The sequence below is a fragment of the Lissotriton helveticus genome, chromosome 4_1 (assembly GCF_964261635.1).
Source record: "Lissotriton helveticus chromosome 4_1, aLisHel1.1, whole genome shotgun sequence".
Lineage (NCBI taxonomy): Eukaryota > Metazoa > Chordata > Amphibia > Caudata > Salamandridae > Lissotriton > Lissotriton helveticus.
In genome coordinates, this window is record NC_136063.1 from 2102425469 (window position 1) to 2102447416 (window position 21948).

Below are 21948 nucleotides of genomic sequence, written 5' to 3' on the forward strand. Positions count from 1 at the left end.
CAGTAACAGCACAAAGTTCAAGTTCAAGTTCAAGCATTTGTATAGCGCACTACTCACCCGGAGGGTCTCAAGGCGCTTGAGGAAGGGGTTCATTATTTGTCGAATAGCCAGGTCTTAAGTTCTTTTCTGAAGGAGAAGTGGTTTTGAGTAAGGCGGAGGTGAGTGGGGAGTGAGTTCCAAGTCTTGGCAGCAAGGAAGGAGAATGATCTGCCACCCATGGTGGATTTTCGGATGCGCGGGACTGCGGCGAGGGCTTGATTGGACGATCTTAGTTGGCGGGTGGGTTTGTAAAAGGACAGTCGGGTGTTGAGGCATTCGGGTCCTAGATTGTAGAGGGCTTTGTGTGCGTGGGTGAGAAGGCGGAAAGTAATTCTTTTGTTTACGGGAAGCCAGTGGAGGTCTTAAGTGTCCGGTGATGTGATCTTGGCGAGGGATGTCTAATATGAGTCTCGCTGATGCGTTTTGGATGCGTTGGAGTTTTTTCTGTAATTTTGTTGTGATTCCGGCGTAGAGGGTGTTCCCATAATCCAGTCGACTCGTGACCAGTGTGTGGGTGACAGTCTTCCTTGTTTCGAGGGGGATCCAGCGGAAGATCTTTTTGAGAATGCGAAGTGCGTTGAAGCAGGAGGATGAGACTGCGTTGACTTGTCTGGACATCGAGAGAGAGGAGTCTAGGATGAAGCCCAGGTTACGTGCATGGTCTGTGGGAGTGGGTGCTGTGCCCAAAGCAGAGGGCCACCAAGAGTCGTCCCAGGCAGAGGGGGAAGATCCTAGGATGAGCACCTCGGTTTTGTCTGAGTTGAGTTTTAGGCGGCTATGTTTCATCCATTCGGCTACTTCTTTCATGCCTTCGTGAAGATTTGTTTTGGCGGTGTTGGGGTCTTTGGTGAGGGAAAGTATTAACTGGGTGTCGTTGGCGTAAGAGATGATGTTGAGGTTGTGTTGACGTGCGATGGAGGCGAGAGGACTCATGTAAACGTTGAAGAGGGTGGGACTGAGTGAAGATCCTTGTGGTACGCCACAGATGACTTCCGTGGCCTCTGAGTTAAATGGGGGAAGTCGAACTCTTTGAGTTCTCCCAGCGAGGAATGAGATGATCCAGTCCAAGGCTTTTCCTTGTATGCCGATGTTGCTGAGGCGTTGTATGAGGGTGCTGTGGCAGACTGTGTCGAAAGCGGCGGAGAGGTCGAGTAGAATGAGGGCCACAGTTTCTCCGTTGTCAAGTAGTGTTCGGATGTCGTCGGTCGCTGCGATGAGGGCGGTTTCAGTGCTGTGTTTGGCTCGAAATCCGGATTGAGATGGATCGAGGGAGTTGTTGTATTCAAGGAAGGCGGCTAGTTGGCTATTGACGGCTTTCTCAATGACTTTGGCCGGGAATGGGAGGAGGGATATGGGTCGGTAGTTTTTGAGTTCCGAGGGGTCTGCTGTGGGTTTCTTCAGGAGGGCGCTGAGTTCGGCATGTTTCCAGCTATCTGGAAAGATGGCAGAGATGAACGAGCAGTTGATGACGTCACGGAGATGGGGTGCGATGATGGAGTCCGCTTTGTTGAAGATGTAGTGGGGGCAGGGGTCGGTTGGCGAGCCGGAGTGGATTGAGTTCATTAGGCGGGTGGTGTCTTCAGTGGTTATTGGGTTCCAGTTGCTAAGGTTGCTAGTTGGCGAAGTGGGATCAGAGGGGGGTGGGGGGGGGCAGATCGCTGGGGATGTTCTCGAAGCTGTTATGGATGTCGGCAATTTTGTTGTAGAAGAAGGAGGATAGCGCATCGCAGAGGTCTTGGGAGGGGGTGATGTCGTTAGATGCAGCGGTGGGGTTGGTGAATTCTTTGACGATGTTGAAGAGTTCCTTGCTGTTGTGATTGTTGTTGTCGAGGCGATTCTGGAATGCTGATTTCTTGGCGGATCGAATCAGTTGGTGGTGTTTGCAGGTGGCTGCCTTGAGGGTGGCCATGTTGTCGGTGGTTGGGTTTTTTCTCCATGTTTTCTCCAGGGTGCAGCGTAGTTTCTTGGATTTTTTAAGGTCATCGTTGAACCAGGGAGCCTTTTTGCTGGCTGATTTGATCTGGTGCATTTTCAGGGGTGCTAATTCGTCAGCACTGTGGGTGATCCATTGCTTGAGATTGGTGGCCGCTTGGTTTGGGTCCAGTGAGAGGGAGGGAGGGTTTTGGTTTAGTGATGTGAGGAGTTGGTCGGAGGTGATTTTGTTACAGTTTCTCCGGGGAATAGGTTGTGGGCGGTTGTGGTTCAGGGTGGTTTTGTAGCTGAAGTGAACACAGCTGTGGTCCGTCCAATGGAGAGTTGTGGTGCGATCGAAGGAGATATGCTTGCTGGAAGTGAAGATAGGGACGAGTGTGTGTCCGGCTGCGTGGGTGGGGGTGTCAACAAGTTGTTTGAGTCCGAGGTTGGCCAGGTTGTCTAGAAGGGTGGTGGCGTTGCTGTCGTGTTTGTTTTCAAGGTGGTAGTTGAGGTCTCCCAGTAGAATGTAGTTCTCAGAGATGAGGGCATGTGGGCTGACGAAGTCCGTGATGTCATCGCTGAATTGAGTGCGGGTACCTGGAGGCCTGTAGATGAGGGTGCCTCTAAGTGTGGTCCTGGGGTCGGTGTGGATCTGGAAGTGGAGATGTTCGGCGGTTGCAAGATTATCGTCGGAGCTGGTCGTGATCTTGATGGTGTTCCTGTGGATGATGGCGATGCCTCCTCCTGTTTGATTGATGCGGTCTTTACGGATAATCTTGTAGGCGTCCGGTATGGCTATGGCGATGTCGGGTGCTGATGATGTGTTCATCCATGTTTCTGTGAGGAAGGCGATGTCCGGTGATGCAGTGTCGATTAGGTCCCAGAGTTCAGTTGCGTGTCTGTGGACCGATCGGGTGTTAAGCAGAATGCACTTCAGGTGGTTAGAGTCGGGACTGTGTGTGGAGGAAGTGGGTTTGGTGAGGGTCCTGAAGCAGTTGAACTTGCAGGAGAGGCAGGCAAATGGGCCGTGGGTACGTCCTGGGGTGGCTTCGTAGCATTGTGGTATGCGTCCGGGGTTGAGGGCTAGGAGAGTTGCGGCATTGTAAGTGACTCTAGTGGGTTGGGAAAGGCGGGGACCAGGGGGTCTGGCACTGGGCGCGATCCAGGCGCGGACGGGCGTAGACGGGCTTACCTTTGGCGCACCTTCGGCGCGCATGGGGCGCGACCGCTGCGCGCTGGACCATCTGTCATATGTGGACAGTGGAAGGGGAGGGGCGAGGGGGGGGTCAGCTGGGAGGCGGGAGCGGGGTGGTTCTCAGGTCAGGGAGGCCCAACAACAACAACTAAAATGGCCGCAAGGGATCTTGTTTGTGGATTGGGGCTGAACACTCGTAAATAGCGCTAAGCAGACGGTAATGGCGCTGGCACAATCAGGCACGATTCTACAGGCAGCACAGTTATTGGTTACAGTTAAAGCGCACCTTGGCAGATAAGCGCTACGATCAATTTTGCAAGCAGTGATAAATTAATGAGAAACAAGGCGAGGCAGTTTAGCGCTACGGGCTAAGTGCGATAATTAATCTATCCTGTTAGTGCGAGCAAGGCAAGTTGAACACTTAGCCGTCTGACGGTGCAGCGATGCAGGGAGCAGCAGGGAGCAGCGTGTGGAGCGACCTCTTCTGCGGGGAGCAGGGCAGTCACAGCGCTAGGACAGTGGAGAGAGGTAAACAGTATCCGTGGGAGGGGGGGTCAGCTGGGAGGCGGGAGCGGGGTGGAGCTCAGGTCAGGGAGGCCCAACAACAACAACTAAAATGGCCGCAAGGGATCTTGTTTGTGGATTGGGGCTGAACACTCGTAAATAGCGCTAAGCAGACGGTAATGGCGCTGGCACAATCAGGCACGATTCTACAGGCAGCACAGATATTGGTTACAGTTAAAGCGCACTTTGGCAGATAAGCGCTACGATCAATTTTGCAAGCAGTGATAAATTAATGAGAAACAAGGCGAGGCAGTCTAGCGCTACGGGCTAAGTGCGATAATTAATCTATCCTGTTAGTGCGAGCAAGGCAAGTTGAACACTTAGCCGTCTGGTGGTGCAGCGATGCAGGGAGCAGCAGGGAGCAGCGTGTGGAGCGACCTCTTCTGCGGGGAGCACAAAAGACACGAATGTTTTACATGGGTTGTCAAGTAAGCACCTAGAAACCCACTTCTGGTTGAGCCATATCCACGGGGTATGCAGGCAATCCATGCATTATGGACACGTACATTGTCTAGCTCAGGGTCTGCAAGTGCCCACAGGTGCATAGCTCCGGAACATCGGTTAGTGGCGGGCTAGGAATCAGTTAACGACGGCTTGTGGGAAATGATGCAGGAAGCAGCGAGAGAGAGGTTGGAGGGAATTCCTCTCTGCGGCCCCATGCATGGATGCGTGTGTAGGTTCTGTGGGATGGAAAGCGGCGCCCAAGTGTATACATTTACAAAACAAGCATTGACAGCGGTGCCGGGCCGCAAAATACAATAATAAAACAAGAAAGAGGTCATGTGGGGAAAGGAGAAAGCAACATAGAGCGCACAAGGGGCAGTGCTTGAGAGGGCAGCAGCATAAGGAGGGAGAGAGCGAACACGGAGGCGGAGCAGGCTCGGGTCGCGGAAGGTGAAGCAGAATCTTTCGGGGCGGCGCATGATGAGGCAGACGCGGGAGCTGCCGGACCGGAACAAAGGAGGCCAGGGAAACCAGAACCAAAAGGAACATTAATTAACTAGGAACATTGGAAATAGTAGAGAGCTGGGCAAAGCTGGAATTGTTTTTTTTAACTAAAAGGTGGGGGTTAAATGCTGGTTGTGGGGAAGCTGAGTGCTGAAAGCCATAGAAAACACGGCCGTGAAAGCGATGGATGGTAATGCGGCCGTGGGACTAGCCCTGTGGTGGGAAGAGGGACAGTTGTGAGAGGCGCCATGAGTAAACAAGCTCTCGGCATTGCTGTGGTGGGGGAGCGCATTCCTTTGAAGTCTGATGGGGTGGGAGCCTTTGAAGTGATGCGAGGCACAGACAAATGATGGTGGAATGGTGGTGTGCGAGCGGTTTCCTTTCAAGTCTGATGGGGGGGGGCGGAGCGGGGGAGCAAATGGCGAGTACGCAGCACATGCACTGTCCATAATCCGCATTGAAAAGCCCCTTGGTAAGCTTTCCTGGAGCAGCTCTCTAGATCTCTCGCATAGCCATTGCTTACGCAATACGCTAGGCGAGACTTAAAAAGGTGAGGTGGAAAGAAGAACGATAAGAGAAGAAGACAGGGCAGAGCACGGGCTAGTCTAGCAGTCCCTTGTTTTTACACATTTACAGTACCAATGTTGGCACTAGAGCTGTCCGAATTTCGAGGCTTGACATATAACAGTTTTAAAAACAATTTATGACAATTCGATACAGAAGTTCACGCGGTGCCTCATTAAGAACACAGAATCTATGCGTGTGACATATAATAGTTTAAGGAGGTTTGTAGTGGTCAAGATAGGTATCTAGAGAGTTCCATAATGTCCTCGTTGAAGGCTACCACGGAGTTTTCTAGTGCGATGTTGTCTGCCCCTCTGAGGGGGGTGACCCATTGTATCCAGCCTTTGTATGAGGTCTTACTTGTGTCTTTCCGGTTGACAAGAACCAATTTTACTGCTAACGTTAGTAGTAGTTCGAGTAGGGGCTCTGTCGGAGTCAGATCTTATTTCCGCGCTCAATTCTAACAGGGCACTTAATTGCGCTAATTATCCTGTCAATAGCACACGCTGCCAACTGAATACATGAACAGCCACAGAGCGTCGGCAGCAAATCTATAACCTACCGGCCGATAAAGGGACTCTGATCTGGTTTTTATTACAGAATATCGGCTCACTAGCACTTTATGTCGTCACTTCATTTAATTAGCGCTATCGACCGACTGCTCAAAAGGATAATATGGCCAGAGTGCTCATAGTGAAAAAACTCATAGCCATGGTAGCAAAAAAATGATATATTTTGTTTGAGTAGCAATCTTGTCCAGCTTATGATCAATTTAGCTGTTGTTGTTTTTCTTTCTCCTTTCAGATATGTGAGATTTGTTCCTCTCCATTCTTCACTAGTTTCTGCTATAATATTATATGTTCTTTTTAGAACATCTATGGCACTTGGTCAAAGGGGGAGGAAACTGGCTATCAAACCAGTGACTCTCAGTTTCTGAATGCATCAGGATGAAAATGCAACTGTGGAAAAAATAGCCGTTTTAAATCCTTTGGCAATTGCGCAAGACAATTTGGAGTAAATTCAAATAAATGTTATTGCTTTGCATCAAGCCATGTTCGAAACATATAAACTAAAGGAACAAATAAAATTAAACAGGTTTAATATTTCATTGGCATCTTTTCTCTGTGGGAGCAAACAGTATTTCAATATACACCTCAATATCTCAGATTTGTTATCTAATATTGTTAAATCGCATTATCTTTGTCCCAATTGAAGTATATTTTTCTATTTAATTGAAAAGAGGTTCGGCAATATCTACAAGTAGCAACAGTAAATATTATCACAAAAAAGCATTTTTATGCAAATCTATCTTGCGAAATGATACAGTAACATGTTCTCATCAAGCACCTTTTCCCCACAAATTGTGGTCTCATTTGCTATTGGTATTTAATGGACTTATGATAAATGATCTCCATCTTTGACAGCAGAGGGGACAGATGTAGGGAGGAAATTAACACTCTTTAATGAAAGCCACATGCACCTGTTACTCACTCTTGAAGTATATGTGATCTCGCCGCTGCTGACACGCCGCTGCTGACACGCCGCTGCTGACGCGCCGCTGCTGACGCGCCGCTGCTGACGCGCCGCTGCTGACACACCGGCCGCCGCTGACACGCCGGCCGCCGCTGACACGCCGGCCGCCGCTGACACGCTGGCCGCCGCTGACGACCACCTCCGCCGAGCACTTCACTGCTGACACACCACAGCTGTGCGCCCCAGTGATGACTAAAAACTCAATGCAGCCACATTTGGATGAGGTGGGCATGCACAGCACAGACCCACGTCATCTGAAAGAGTCAGGGCAAGAAGGAGGGTGCAAAAAGCTGCCAGCACAGCTACGATAGGAGGAACATTAGGTGCATGAAAGAAGAGGATGAAATCCATTTGTTCCCAAAGCACAGTCACGCGGGCAGGGGATAAGTAGGTGGGTGCAACTAAAAGAAGTGGAGTAGGAGGAAGCAAGAGCTCTGATGTAAAGAAACAACCAGCTCCGTAGAGCAGATGACTGACAAGGGGTGCTACCAGGTGGACGAGGCTTTACAGAGCAGATTAAGGCTGCTCTGCCCTCACTAAGGATAGTCACAGGTGCAGGTAGAAGGGATGTTTGGCAAGGATTGTAGGGGGGGAGGACATGAAAGAGTTACACAAATAGAACAAGCATTGAAAATGCAATAGATCTCGCCTTTGGTTAAGGTAAAGGCATTTGCAATGCTAATGGTATTGTATAGCAAAGCAAATGGCTTTAACTTAATTAAAGGCGAGACTTATTGCATTTTTAATGCTTGTTTCATATTCTCTGGGGGTGCCTGGTGATACAGGTATATTGAAATGAAGGCACCCGAGCGATAACAGGGTTGATGAACCTGGAGGTCCCCTTGGATGCAAAGTGGCTTTTATTGATGGCCTCCGGGGATGAAGCATACCCCAAATATCAAAATACGTGGCTGGCTTTAGCGGCCGGGGTGGCAAAGAGGATTGTGGCTCGGGACTGGGGATCCATTGGCCCCTCCCTAGAATACAGGACTGGGAAACAGACAGAGACTGGTGTATGAGAGCAGAAAAAACCAATATACCAGAGCTCGGGCTGTCCGAAGAAGTAGGAAAAGATTTGGGGAGTGTGGCAGTCATACAGGGGGTTCTGATGATTTATGTTTAGCGGTGGTCTGCCTGCTTGGGAGGGGTAGATGGGTGGGTGGAGAGATTCGATATCGCCTTTGCGGAACCTCCGTTTTAATTGCTTGTAGCTTAACATCTTGTCATTTTAGTGTCCTGTATGTGTGACATGATTCGATGTGCCGTGATGCAAATCCTTCTGTGATGAGCAAGTTTACAATAAAAGAATTAAAACATTTTTTTTTTTTAAATCTGCCCTTTTTGGGCAATTGTGCTACAATTGCAAGAGAACAAAAAATGTCCTGAGTTGAATTGTATCTGTTCTTGACACCACTAGTTGTATGTACATACTGACTGCGTATTATAGCCACATTGCTAGTCATTCCCCTAACATACAAACCACTTTTATTCAGACTTAATACAGTATCTTTTTTTTTTTATTTCAATAAGTTTTTTTTGTTTTTTGTACATACACATATAACATATACTTTTAAGGGAATAACATAAGACACTTGCAGCAATTAAACATTTCTGCTTCAGATATCATTTCTAAGACCTCCTACCTACTGCATCAAAGAGCTCGAGCTCTGTTATTCTTGCACTGATCCCTGGTTACAAATAGCATGATACTAGGATGCTGATGTATTCTGCCCCTATGGCGTTCTGTAACTGCTCAGGCCCTTCCCTCAATATGAAGTTAGTTAATCATGTTCTTTTACTATCCATGTATGCTTGCAATGGAAGAGTCTGATTATGCAATCAATAAGGGTTAAGATGTTTACAACTTCCCTCCTTCCTCGGCACCATAGAGTGTTTTCTGTTTCAGAAGAAACCTAATAGGAAAAAAGATTTCTAAGTATAGGTCTTTGGGTGGTTTGTTTCTCCACAAATCCAAAATCTAATCCAGATGCAAGTTTATGTAGTGCTATAACCAAAAAAGATATCCAAGAGCTGAGGTTGCTTGCTGCCCTCCTTAAAACAGATGTGTTACTGTTCTGCTTCAGGGTGGCTCCAATAAGTCTTCAGTTTTCTAGTAGTGTACAAATTGGTCTTAGAACGGACCAACATCCAGCCTGCATCCTCTCAGACATAGTCAGTATGAGTTAAATTTGTGTCAGTGGTTATTAAAAACCTTGAAGGTTGATAACTCTGCAGTCAGTATTTCGGATTGCTTGGGGTTTTGCCCATATCATCATAACTCACTGGGATCAGTACCCCGACTAATGGTAATGGATGTAGCATTGGCATCTATACAGAGCCTGAAAATGCACTTTACATTTAAATGGTGGTTGAAGAGTGTGCTCATTGTTTAAAAGTGGTTTTAATGAACGGCTTTGTCTTGGAGTCTCAATGCATTTGATATATACCATTACGGGGAAGCACTTCTTTTTTTGTTAAGCCTTTTAAATAACCCGTTTTGTTGCCTATTTGTTTACGGTTTAATTTTGAACTACAATTATTTCACTAAATGAGTCCATCTATATTTAACAAATAAACCTTGCTTTAGTGGAAAAAAGTGCCTACGTATGCTTAAGACTTATTTTGTTGTTCGCCATAGAATGTCGAATTGTTCTCAAGTTACTCACTTCTTGAACCTAGATGTAGGATTGAACGATGTCTGTGAATTAACCACAGACTTGCAAACTGATTCTCTATGAGATTTGAAGGGACATATGTGGTACAGGAAATGAAAAGAGGATAAGGACAGAGAGTAAATTGATAGGATCTAGGCCAGAAGTGTCCTAACTGCAGATTCTAATGGAGAATCATCTTGTGCTGTTTGGGTGTAGAATAATTGAGATGTGACAGGAATTTCGATTAAGTACAGGTGGAAGATGCATGACAACTCTCCTTATATTTGTAATTGGGTATGGGACAACACTTTTGGGCTCCCAGGTGTAGGCAAAGGCTATCACAAATTGCATGCAGAGAGGAAAAAGCATAATCAAGAGGTTAACGGTCAGGGTGGCAAGTAGAAAAAGTGTTCAGTTGTATGAAGTAGATAGATGGAGAGCCATTAGAATCTTCCCTGAGTTCACCTAGTTGGTCATTGGGCATATCGTTTTGTTACGACTTGTCATTTAGGCAGTATCACGTTTGAAATGGGTCCTGTGAAAAAATACATTTACTCCATGTTTGAACTAAGAGATTTCATTCTAGAACTAATTGAATGAAAAGGTTCTCAGTAGTGTATCCATTGATAACTATTGCTATTCTTTGTGTGCTATACTATAGTCTCTCTCTGTCTTCATCTCTGTTTCTTGCTGCTTTCCTGGAAGGACCTTTTTCAAATGGTTGTGTTGGCTCTCCACCAACTCTGGACATCTTTGATATGAAGCCTGTTGAAGAAGCTGTAATATCTACCCCCTCTTTCATGACGTCTTCCTTAACATCCAGACAAACAGCGGAAATATTTAGTGGTAAATTTAATTTCACTCTTTACCATTTAATCATGTAAACACTTTCCTCATATTCTGTCTCCTAGAATAGGCATGCAAAAAGCTTTTAAGCAGTTATATAGAGATGAGCATCTTGTCACTTTTTTGACATTTCATAAAATCAACCATATAGTTATGTGGCAGGTACATCCATCTTCATTATTTTCACCTATGTGACCACATTCATTGTTTCCCTTGGTTTTGGTATTGGTCACACCATTTATTTTTGATGGGCAAGCTCTTTGTTTTGAAAATCTCTACGGGTTTGTACTTTTCTTCCTCGACATTGCAGATCATTCCCATTAAAAAATAATTGATCAATCAATGATTAACTGAACAATTAAACCATATAGGTGAGTCTTTGCCTTTATTTCTCTCATTTCACCTACCAGAGTGGATTGGGACCTGTTCAGCAGGTCCTTTTGATGACTGACTTGGGTAGCTGTTTATGACATCTTTGTTTAGGTAGAATGCTGTTTTGTAAAGGTGCAGAAGGTTTATGATAAACTATTCTCGTATTCTCATTCATGAAATAAGAGTTTGGTGCTAGTTATCTCTGCTTTTGTGATCAATTTACATGCACTTAAGAATCCAAGACTGTGTCTCTGGGACAGTTCCTCAGTACTCCTCAATTCCTGAAATCACTGATGCAGAAAGCTGGTTTGTAGCATTTTAAGTTTATGAAAAGATTTTCCACCTCACGACCTTTTGGAACTCCTTATGTCAACAGAGGCTGTGTATACCAGGAAAGAAGGCCTAGACTGCTTGGCTTTCTTCGCTTTATTTTACATGACTTACTCTCAACAATGCACTCTATTCAATGTTCTTTCTCGAAATAAGGGTAATGGTGAAAACCTAACTCCAAATGTTTTGTGTATAATTTTGCATTTTTGAAACACGGCTGGGTCTTAAAAGAAAGTCTTTAGCAATCTAACAGACCTCATTAGTACAAATGGAGATGGTCTGATATTCTTCAGAACATTCTGATAGTATGGAGCTAAATAGCAAGTCTGTATGTATCAAATGAAATGTTACCAAAATAGTCAAATGAAGGAACATCGTGTTCATACGACAATTGAAAGAACTTAGGGCCAGATGTAGGAAGCCAAATAATGATCGCAAACGCCGAAATTCGCAGAATTTCAGCCTTTGTAGTCACAATTTGGCTTTGAGCAATGTAGGTAAGATTAAACCTACTTGCAAAATAAGGAATCGCAAAAATTGTGATTCCCTATTTTGCGATTGCATTTAAGGAATCCAATGTAAGTAGCACAAAAGAAAGTGCACTTTAGCCTTAAGGAATCGCTAATTACCACCAACTTCAAGTTGGTGGTAAATGGCAATTTCCTTTAAAAAAAAACACTTTTTTGCTTTTTTAAAAGTGCCATGTGGCACACATTCATGCCCTTAGGGCATGTATGTACGCCACATGTGCACACATGCACATTTCAGGGGTGCAACAGGGTGTCCTTTTGGAACCCATGCACCCTTGAAATTGCACCCGCAATTTGCGAGTGCCTCTTGGTTACTCGCAAATTGCGGGCGCACATCCAACAATATAAATTTATTATCTTAAGTTTACAAGAGAGGGTACTGATCTGATGTTTTTATGGTGTACAATAAAATAAAATGTCTTTTGTAGTAGCAGATTGTTTTTACATCCTTCATCATAGCAATTTTGGGAAACCGGGGATCAATTCAACTAAAATGACTTAGTAAATATGAATTGAAAATATCCTGCTTCATTTTTTACACTTATGGTTTCTAGTTGTTGACAATTTCAAACCACAATTCATGCCTCTGAATATGGGTAGTTGAATTACCAACCTTAAATTTATGTGAATATTAAATGTACATGCTTTGGGGCAATTAGGTTAACATTTTATTACAAATATAAGGATGACCCAGAATTGTAAAGTTGGAAAATAGAAATGGGAAAACATCTCTAACACTAAGATTTGGTTTAAATACATTGCAAATATGAATTAAATTGTTGTTACTTTAACATATTTTATTTTGTCATATATTGTGGTTTTTCATTTGTGTTAAAATCCATTCAACGTTAAGTACATTTGAATGTCGTTTTCATTTGTTTTAAATTTTAAATTACCTTTAAACTGTGTATTGCCACATCAAAAGATGATGCAGAGATGAAGGGATGATAGCTCTATAATGGTATCAAAGCACACACCTTTTAACAAATGGAACTTGTGCCAGGAGTGTACTGGATGACAGCTGTTCTCTCTTGGAGTTCCCCAGGTGGGATCACTTGAATCACTTGAATGCATAGTAAAACATTTTAAGCTGTTTATCTTTGAAAAGATGCTTGTGCTTAAAGATTAATATAAACTATCACTAGTTAGGTCCTGAATTACAGGTTAGTACCTGACTTTAGGACCTGCCTTTGATAAATATTTAAATTCCCATTGTTATGCAATTTTAAGGCTACCAACTTGAGGAAAGGGCAAATTCTGTGTCAAGTATTTTCCTAGGGTCCTTTATTCATTTTTCTGCATCAGTCATTTCATTTCATGAAGCTTTATTCGGTACATATAAAAATGACCATAAAAGCACGAAAATACATACAATATATAGCAAATACAGCAGGTTACGGTTACAGACAGGGAAACAACCAAAGTATAACTAACATGATGATTTATAAACACATACTTTTCCTGGCCTTAATTGATTGGGTTAAAAACGTAGCAGTAAAAACCAGACATCGACGTATTGTAGATTAAATACTAAACTCATGGCCCGATTTACTGTACGTACACCATATTTAACAAACATAGGTTTTAAATATGCAATACGAAAATTTTTGTACAGTTTACAGATCAAAAGAAAGTGCAGAGTGCTCTGTTTGGATACGCCATCACACATACATGGCCCCTGCGGGTGTTTCTTAAGAGTTGGCAGTGCCACTAAGTGATGAGCTATACCAAGCCTCAGTCTGGTCAGCACATACTTATGGGTTGGCCTAGTCACCCAAACTAAATAGATGGGAAAACCTTCAACAGTGGTATAATTATTGTAAAACATGACAGTAGATAAAGATCCGCTGGCAACAGCCCATTTCCTTGCAGCAAAGGCCAAAAAAATAATTTTCATCTCTTGTTTAGATATTGACAATGCTGCGCTAGGGTCGACCAAGATGTTTAAGTTAAATATCTCGGAAAAACATCTGACGACATAATTTAACCAAGGGATATTTAGAAATGTGTCCAACGAGAGACAATCCTCGATGATCGATCTAGTAAAAGATTTTTCTTCCTGGGGCCAAATTGAACGCCAGATCATAAGTGGCCTCAGGGATAATTGATCATTCAGAAAATTAATGTCCAATTCTCGATGGAGTAGCTCAGTGGAAGCAGAGGATGGTAACGACAGAAGCTTTTTTAAAAAGGTATTTTCCTCCAGCTGCAAAGTGTGTGCACAATTGTGTCCCCAGACACCTGCCCCATATAGTGCAATACTAACACACCTAGCTTGGTAAATCTTGAGCATGTCCCTGGTACGTCGGTCCCCAACCTTCGCTGCAAACCTAAAAACACCGTGGGCGTTTTTTTCCATTTTAGTACGGATATTTTTTAATTCGTTATACCACTTTCCATCTTTAGAGAAGGTAATACCTAGGTAGCAACAAGTATCTACTTGGTGCACCTTTTCTTTATCAATAAAAAAGGAATTTAAGAATTTACTTTTGTTCCCACATGTCATAGTATGTTTTCCCCTTATTAATAATCAATTTCCTGTCCTTAATAAAGGTAGAAAATCTATCAATCAGTCGCTGTAATCCTATCGGTATTCTAGAGAGCAGGACAGCGTCATCGGCGTATAATAGCACCGGTACAGGGGAACCTTTGACCTGTGGGGCATCTGCTTTAACGGTTTTTAAAATCTCGTCGATTCCGTTAATAAATAGAATAAAAAGGAGGGGGGCCAGTACGCAGCCCTGTCTGATCCCTCTTTTTACATGAAATTTTGGGGTGCATTCTCCTTTAGTGCCAAAACGCACCCGTTTTTAATCTACCGTCCAGCCTAGCCAGGAAATAAATTATACCCTCTGGTGCTCCTAACTGTAGGAGGGTTGGCCATAGGATTGAGTGGTCAACCATTTCAAAAGCACTACTTAGGTCTGCAAAACAGAGGTAGAGTGAGCCTGATTTGGCTGCAGTGTATTTCCCGATCAATAACTCTAGGTTTAAACACTGATCGAGTGTGCCCCGGCCCTTTCTAAATCCATACTGGCTATCGGCAAGGATACCCTCTTGCTCTGCCCATTCCTCTAACCTCGCTAACATAACTCTACTCATGATCTTAACTGAGGAGTCGAGGAGAGAGATAGGTCGATAACTTTTTACATCGGACCTGCTGCCCTTTTTATGTATCGGGATAATAATGGATTCCCCCCATGTATCGGGGGCCTCGGTACATATAGCAGCATTAAAAACTATAGCTAAAAGAGGGCTCCACATCTCGGGCGCTGTTTTGTACACGTCTATGGGCACCCCATCCGGGCCCTGGGCTTTACCCCCCCTTGCTAGCATGTATGCCAGATTCAACCTCACTAGCTGTCTACTCGGGTCGGTACCTATACTGCTGTTAGAGTCAAATATATTTGAAAAATGAGCAATCCAGCCGTCACTCGGGACGTTAGAAGTTAGCACCGGGATGTTCTCATCCTTAAGAAAAGGAGAGTTAACAGTAGCCCAAAAAATAGTACTATTAGATAGTTCGGCTGCTTGATTAAGAGAATCCCATGCCAACTGCTGTAGCTCACTCTTCCTCCGCTTTAAGGCAAGCTTATATTCTAGTCTCAATTTAGTTACAGAGTTGGTGTCCCTCGGTTTATTAGCAAGTGCTACTTTTAGTTTAGTTAATAAACTGGTACACAAATGGTCAAACCAACCCGGTCCAATTCTACACTGGCCACCTATAGGTTTAGTGAACCTGGCATTAATGGTTTTATTAATGTCATTAAAAGCATTTAAAACCTGCTTTGAATCTGTACTATTGTCAAGGATAAAAGAAATGTCTGTTAGACAATCCCTGACAATAGAACCGATTAGTTCATTGGCTTTGTCCCCTGCCCATCTTAAACGGACTCCATTTGGTCTATGCGGTTCCACATTGGAAACCGTATTACCCACTCTAACATGACATTCACCCCATAAAGTGGTTTCCAAAATAACACGATTATGGTCACTCATGGTAGTTACTTCGATCCTCGGGGGAGCACAACAAGATATAATACTAGAGGAAACGATCACATGATCAATAACTGAGCTGGAATACTGGTTCTTAAAGGTCGGAACGATTTGTCCATTTTCATCTTTAGGGAGACCTAAAATTTCGAACTCGTAACAACCCATGAAATAGTTTAGTGCCTCTCCATAGTTGTTATGACCAAAATGCAGATCATCCACTCCGGACTCATTAATAAATCCACATACTTTTTCAGTTGACAATTTACACAATGGGATATTAAAGTCACCAACCCAGATGAAATCAAAAGAAACATTAGCTTCTAGGTTCAAATTTTCAATGGTTCTGGCCAGATCGAGAACGACTGCAGCCCTGGAACTATCAAAAATGTTGTTATAATTTACCAATAAAATATTGTGATCTTGTTCCTCTAGCAGCCAGAGAATCTGGACATGTTCTCCCACAGTTTTGTGCCTTTTTACTATAATTGGACGATTAATTGAGACTAATGTCAGTAAGCCCCCTTTGGCCCTAACTGGTCCAGTCCCCTGCGCAAGCAAATTGAATGAAACAAACCCCTCATAATTGACTTCCTCCCTGCACCATGTCTCCTGGAAACAGAGAATTTCATGGGCGTTAATAAAATTCTGCCAGCCCAGAACCTTCCCCTTAGATTTGAATCCCGCAACGTTCCAACTAACAATTGTAATCCCATTATCCACTGTGTTAGTCCTGTCTGGTATCATAATTACACTAGGGCTATTTTCCTCCCTTTGGTTACCACTGGATAAAGCCCCGCAGTTATTTACCAGAGTAGAGTCCACCACCCTGGCTGACTCCGAGACCGTTATACTTTTGGTGATTTCAGTGACTGGTTTATTAATATCCTCACACAGTGGGTACTGGCCATCCGTACTGAGTCAGTCATTAAAATCCAATCGGCTTAGGCCATGAAAACGTGTTGCAGAGGGATGATTAACCCGGCCGCTGGATCGGCGAAAATGGCCTTGTTTGGTTACTGTCGTTCGGGGGCGCGTTGATAAGATGACTATAAAAAAAGCCAAGCGGGCGTGCACATACACTATTGTCGTTAGACGGAAGGGCAGCTGTTCTTAGCAAAACTGTAGCGACGTGTTGAGGATGCTTAAAATTAATAATAACACAGTCGCCTCTGCAATTCTTACTTGAATTGCCAATCCAGTTTACCCTTCTAGTAGTTAATATATCATTAGAAAAAGCGGTTGGAAACCCACATTGCTTATGCAACCAGGAAACAGTTTTATTTTTCAGGGAATCGTGGGATTCATGTTGAGACTGAGTCATGTGCATATCAACCTGGGGTACATTAGTTAAAACAACCACATAGGGAGCACAATCTGGGGGAAGGTTAATAAAACGCCTTCTCCTCACTTCAGACCACCCCGCGTTATTATCAACTACTATGGTTGCATGATTTTCTTGGCTCACTGTAGGCGGTTGAACTGGCGTGACTATTTTGCTAGCCACAGTCCCCTCCTTGGGTCGTATTGCTACATCTTTCCTTACCCTGTTGCCTACCTCACTGGCCTTGGGTATTCCAGCCAGAGTAATATGGGAATCCAGAAGGTCACTCAATCTGAGTACTTCTTTAGACATCTGATCTAGTTTGGCCACTAGGGGTTTAATAATTGTATCACATTTAGCATCAATGATGCTAACCAACATATCAAATTGCTCAGGGTTCAATTTGGCCGTTCCATCCCTTTCCGAAACCTCATCTTCTCCAACTGGACTTTTAGGTGGTGTTGGCAATCTCTTAGTCTTTCTATTCCCCCCTCGCTTAATTGGTAATTTCCGACACGCCCTGACTACTCTTCGGGCCGGGGAATGTTTTTCAGGGGTATCAGAGGAATCGTCCAACACGACCTGATTAGGGGCCGGTAACACTGGTATATCACTATTTATTACTTCCTGTATGCCAAAATCATGGCTATTGTCTAGAGCTGGTGTACCTAGAGAGGTTAACAGGGTAGAGGGAGAAACAGGGGGGCTGGCACGACTTAGAGAACGTCGTCGTTCATTATAAATTTTATTAACTACTTTAACTAAGTAGTTATCTAGGGTTGCTGGCACTGAGGGGGTTTTTGTGGTTTTAGTTTTAGACATGGTTAGAGCTTTAAACATATCCTGCTTAACAAGTATAAAATAAAACCACCGACGCTATCATGAATCACACAAATAAATCAATGGACATAGTAATACAATTATAACAGCTCAATGTCTTCAGTACTTAATACGTAAAAAGTCTCACTGAGTAGATGATGGGTCTGTACTGCCAAGGTCCGTGGCCCAGCCCAGCCTCGTACAGCCCCGGACTGCCACAGACTGCCCGCCCTTTGCCCGGCGCCGCCCGCGCGCGTCCTGCGTTGCGTGGGTGGCAGGCAGTAATGTAGGGCGGGGCGTAACGAGCCTCAGGTGCTCCCGGTGCTGTGGCCTGCAGAGGGGCTGCTGGTTGTAGTAGTCCTCGCTGTGGCAAGGGGAAATCTGGCCGCAGAATAGCGTCCTCCTCAACGCTCGGGCCCCCACAAACAATTTCAGCCGGGTGACAAAACGGCTCCCTCCAAACACGCAGCCACACAGACCGCGCTCGTGTCCTCAGTGCAGCGGCACCCGCACCAGCGGGTGCTGCAAGATGTTAAATAACCCGCGAGGCTAACGAGCCTCAGGTGCTCCCGGTGCTGTGGCCTCCAGAGGGGCTGCTGGTTGTAGTAGTCCTCGCTGTGGCAAGGGGAAATCTGGCCACAGAATAGCGTCTCCTCTACGCTCAGGCCCCCGCAAAGAACTTCAGTCGGGTGACAAAACGGCCCCCTCCAAACACGCAGCCACACAGACAGCGCTCGTGTCCTCAGCGCAGCGGCACCCCTGCATCATAGTCAATTTTAACACATGATTGTGGTTTATTCTTCAAACTGGGTTCATACTAAATGCTTTCAAAAGTGGATTACACTGTTTGAACCCAGAATTGAAAAAAAAAAAATGTCCACCCTAATCCATTCTTTTAATGGCATAGTGTGCCATTTTTTAGAACAACTTAAGTACTGTACCTTAACTGAGGTATTTAAATTTAAATGTATGAAGCGCTCTACTACCCTGGGGTGTATAGGCGCTGAAACTCCGGACGGAAAGAGACCTAAACAGAACTAAAGTGGACGCAGAGGTAAGATAGATCTACTGGTTGAAAAGCCAGTTTTTAATGGCTTTACAGAAGGAGAGCATCATTGTCTTTTTCTTAAGATCTGAAGAGATAGAGTTCCACAGCTTAGCTATGCAATTAACGAAGCTCCTACCACCCCAATTAGAACTTATGAATTTGGGTATCACTAGGTTAAGAGTGGAGGGAGCTTTTGGGGGCGTACCATTAGAAGTGTTGTTTGGGATAATCAGGTCCAGAGCTGTGCAAAGTTTTGAAGGTGATACAGAGGTTCTTACATTCTATGCGTTCTTTGATGAGGAGCCAATGAAGCAGCGAAAATGCATGAGAAACTGTCTCATATTTGGTAATGCCCAAAAGAAACAGAGCAGCAGCATTCTTTAGAATCTGCAATTCATGTTGGAATCTTTTCTGTAAATTGGTAAAAAGTGGGATTTTGGAAATAATTTGGGAAGGCAATTTTGGAAATAATCAGAGTAGAAACCCTGGTTTTCACACGTGATGAAAGCAAGGACTTTCCTGAGAGTATTTAACATGAAGAAAGCTGAGGTAGTGATAAAGTTATTGTGGCCTTCAAAAGAGAGTTTGGTATCAAAGTAGGCTCCTAAATTCTTAACTTTGGTGACTGGAGCGGGGAGCCCCCCAAGTTCCTGTAGTCATCACCTGTGAGGCCAGAACGACATGTTTCGACCAAATAGGAGAACCTCTGCTTTATCTGAGTTAAACTTTAAACTGTTGTGGGACATCCAGCTCCCTACCTGAAGCTTGCGGTCATGAAATCTGATGGTGTCATCAAGATTGCTAGCCACTGACACCACATTCAAGGTTAATTCAGCTAAAGAGGGTCTGAATAAGGATCTTTGGTTAAAGTGGGGAAAGAAGTCAGAATGGCATTGCCTGAAGGGGATGTCCCCTCTTCTAAAGTGGGGCAGTGAGCCGTTGAAGTGCCTACCAGGGCAGTTTTACCAGAGGAGATTATTCCAGCTGATTCTGGGCCATCAAGGTTGTCCTTATCCTCAAGTAGACCAGTAGGTGCTTGTTTAGCCGAAAACAATTTGTAAACAGCTTTGACCTTAAACTCGAGGAAGGTGGCTAAGGTATTACAAAAAGCCTGGTCTGCCGTATTGGTATTGTTTTCGGGGAGCCTGATCAGTTGTTTCACTGTGACAAAGAGTTCCTTAGTGGTATTTATAGAGGATTCAATTTTGGAGGTAGTTTAGCGTGATGTTACTTCTGAGATCATTTCCTTGTTGACCAAAATGGCTTGTAATAGGATTAGTTTGCTATGGGGTTGTAGTTGATGCACCATTTCCTTTCTAGCCTTCGACAACATTGTTTTCGTATTTAATGTTTTTCATTGAACCAAGGTTCTGAGGGAGAGGCTCTGTCATTTTTATAAACTTTAAGCGAGCAGGGCGGTTAAGAGAGTAGTCAATTCACTGATGATTGCTAGTTGCAGTGTCCAGATCTACATGGTTCTACGCATAGTTTGGACTTGGGATGTGTTTAACGAATCAGAGTTGATCTTGTGCGGCTAGTTGGATTTAGGGCTAATAGCAGTTAGTTTTGAATGAAACATGAAGGTGAAATGATCTGACCATGCAAGATTAAGAGAGGTCGTTGCTTGGAGGTGGAGATTATCTGAAAAAATCCCATTAAGTAGGTGGCCCGCTGAATGAGTGTGTCCCTTGACCATTTGGGTTAAATCCAGGCTCGCCGTTTTGTCAATGAGGTGAGCTGAATCGTTAACTAGGGAGTTTTCAAGCTGGAAATGAAATTCCCCAATTTAGGTGAAGTCTGAGGAATTGGCTTTGGTTTCCAGAAGTTGACCAAAGTTGTGTATAAACTGTGTCCTAGGATCTGGAGGACCGTAGAAGTACGCCATTGATAAAATGATGGTTAGTGAGTTCCATTTTAAAGGAATGCCCTTTGCAGTGAGAGGTTACGGAGAGTGGTACAAAGGATGCATTGAGGTGTTTGTGATAAATAATCGCTAGTCTTCCACGCCTTATGCAGATGCGGTCTAGCCTGAAAATAGAGTGATCTAGAGGGGTTGCAGAAATAAGATTAGGATAAGAGGAAATGTCAGTACAGGTCTCAGGGACGAATGCTTTGTCCAGCGAGAGGGCATCTAAAAAATCTGAAAATTCCAAGGCATTCTTGGTCTGAGATCTTCTGTTAATGAGTGTGCAGCGGTAGTAGATAGGGAAGTTGGCAGACTTAGGAGTAGGGCGTTTAGGAAGGTATAAAGCAGGAATTTTGGTATCTAAGTGCAAACTTACAATTCTGACAAGTAGGTGTGCTCGCAGGACCCAACGGATAGAATATGCACAATTCATACCTGAAAGGGTAAGGTTTAACAGCTCAACTCTTTCAGTGAATAACGTATGGCAGTTCTGGCTAGAGAGACCAGAAGTGGGGCTTAGCGCAGACGGGCGCAGGTGGGCTTGCCTTTGGCGATTCATGTGCGTCTAATGCAGAGGAGAATTCAGTGATTTTTCCTTTGTAACAGAACCTCGGACCTTGAAATGTTTATCTCTCTTGAATTACAACATCTCTGGTTCACATAAACATTGTTTGTGGCGTGTGGTTATAGATACGCATGCTTTGCATGCTCCTACCATCTAGTGTTGGGCCCAGATGTGTGCAAGTTTTTTTTCTTCAAAGAAGTCCGTCACAAGGTAATGTGACTCCTCCTCTTGGTGATAATGTTCATGGTCTTCGACTCACTTGTTATTTATTGATTTTTTTAACTATTTTTATTGCTTTTCATACATCCAAAATAACAAGGGAGGTTGCAGTTACATACCCCACATAGGTAGCAAAGTTACAGTGCAAATCAGGTTATTTATGGCATAACTGGAGCACCATATGATGTTCATATAAACTGTTCAGCGATTGCATACAGTCATTTCGACAATTATTTAAATCCAATGGAACTTCCCACCCCCTACCAGCCCCCACCCTAACCCTTCCTCATCATCCCCCAGGCGTGTCACTTAAGTGAGTCTGTAATAAGCCAATAGAACTGTTATCTATTTTACGCCAGATTTAGCAACACACTAAAAGATATTCTAACTAATTTAATGATTCATATCTTTCAAGGTGGACGCCCCCCGGCATCTTGGGCCCGGGCAAAAATTTGTTTTTGCCAAAAAAATATAAAGACCCTACAGAACTAGGGGCATATCGACCAATAACCTTAATTAACAACAATTCAAAAATATATTCTAAATTATTAGCCAGTAGACTGTCACCATTAATCCATAAAATTA

At 44.1% G+C, this 21948-nt stretch overlaps 1 protein-coding gene across 8 annotated transcripts in view; it reads left to right on the plus strand.

The window, feature by feature from the left end:
* Positions 1 to 21948, plus strand: part of LOC144829535 (phosphatidylinositol-binding clathrin assembly protein-like) — a 995507-nt gene that overhangs the window by 471685 nt on the left and 501874 nt on the right. Inside the window, exon 13 of one of the 8 annotated variants that reach the window (XM_078688774.1) lies at positions 10117 to 10257. The exons of the other annotated variants lie outside the window; for them this stretch is intronic. Within the exon in view, the coding sequence (XP_078544900.1) occupies positions 10117 to 10257 (141 nt within the window). The remainder of the gene's footprint in view (positions 1 to 10116; positions 10258 to 21948) is intronic. 8 annotated transcript variants of the gene reach the window in all.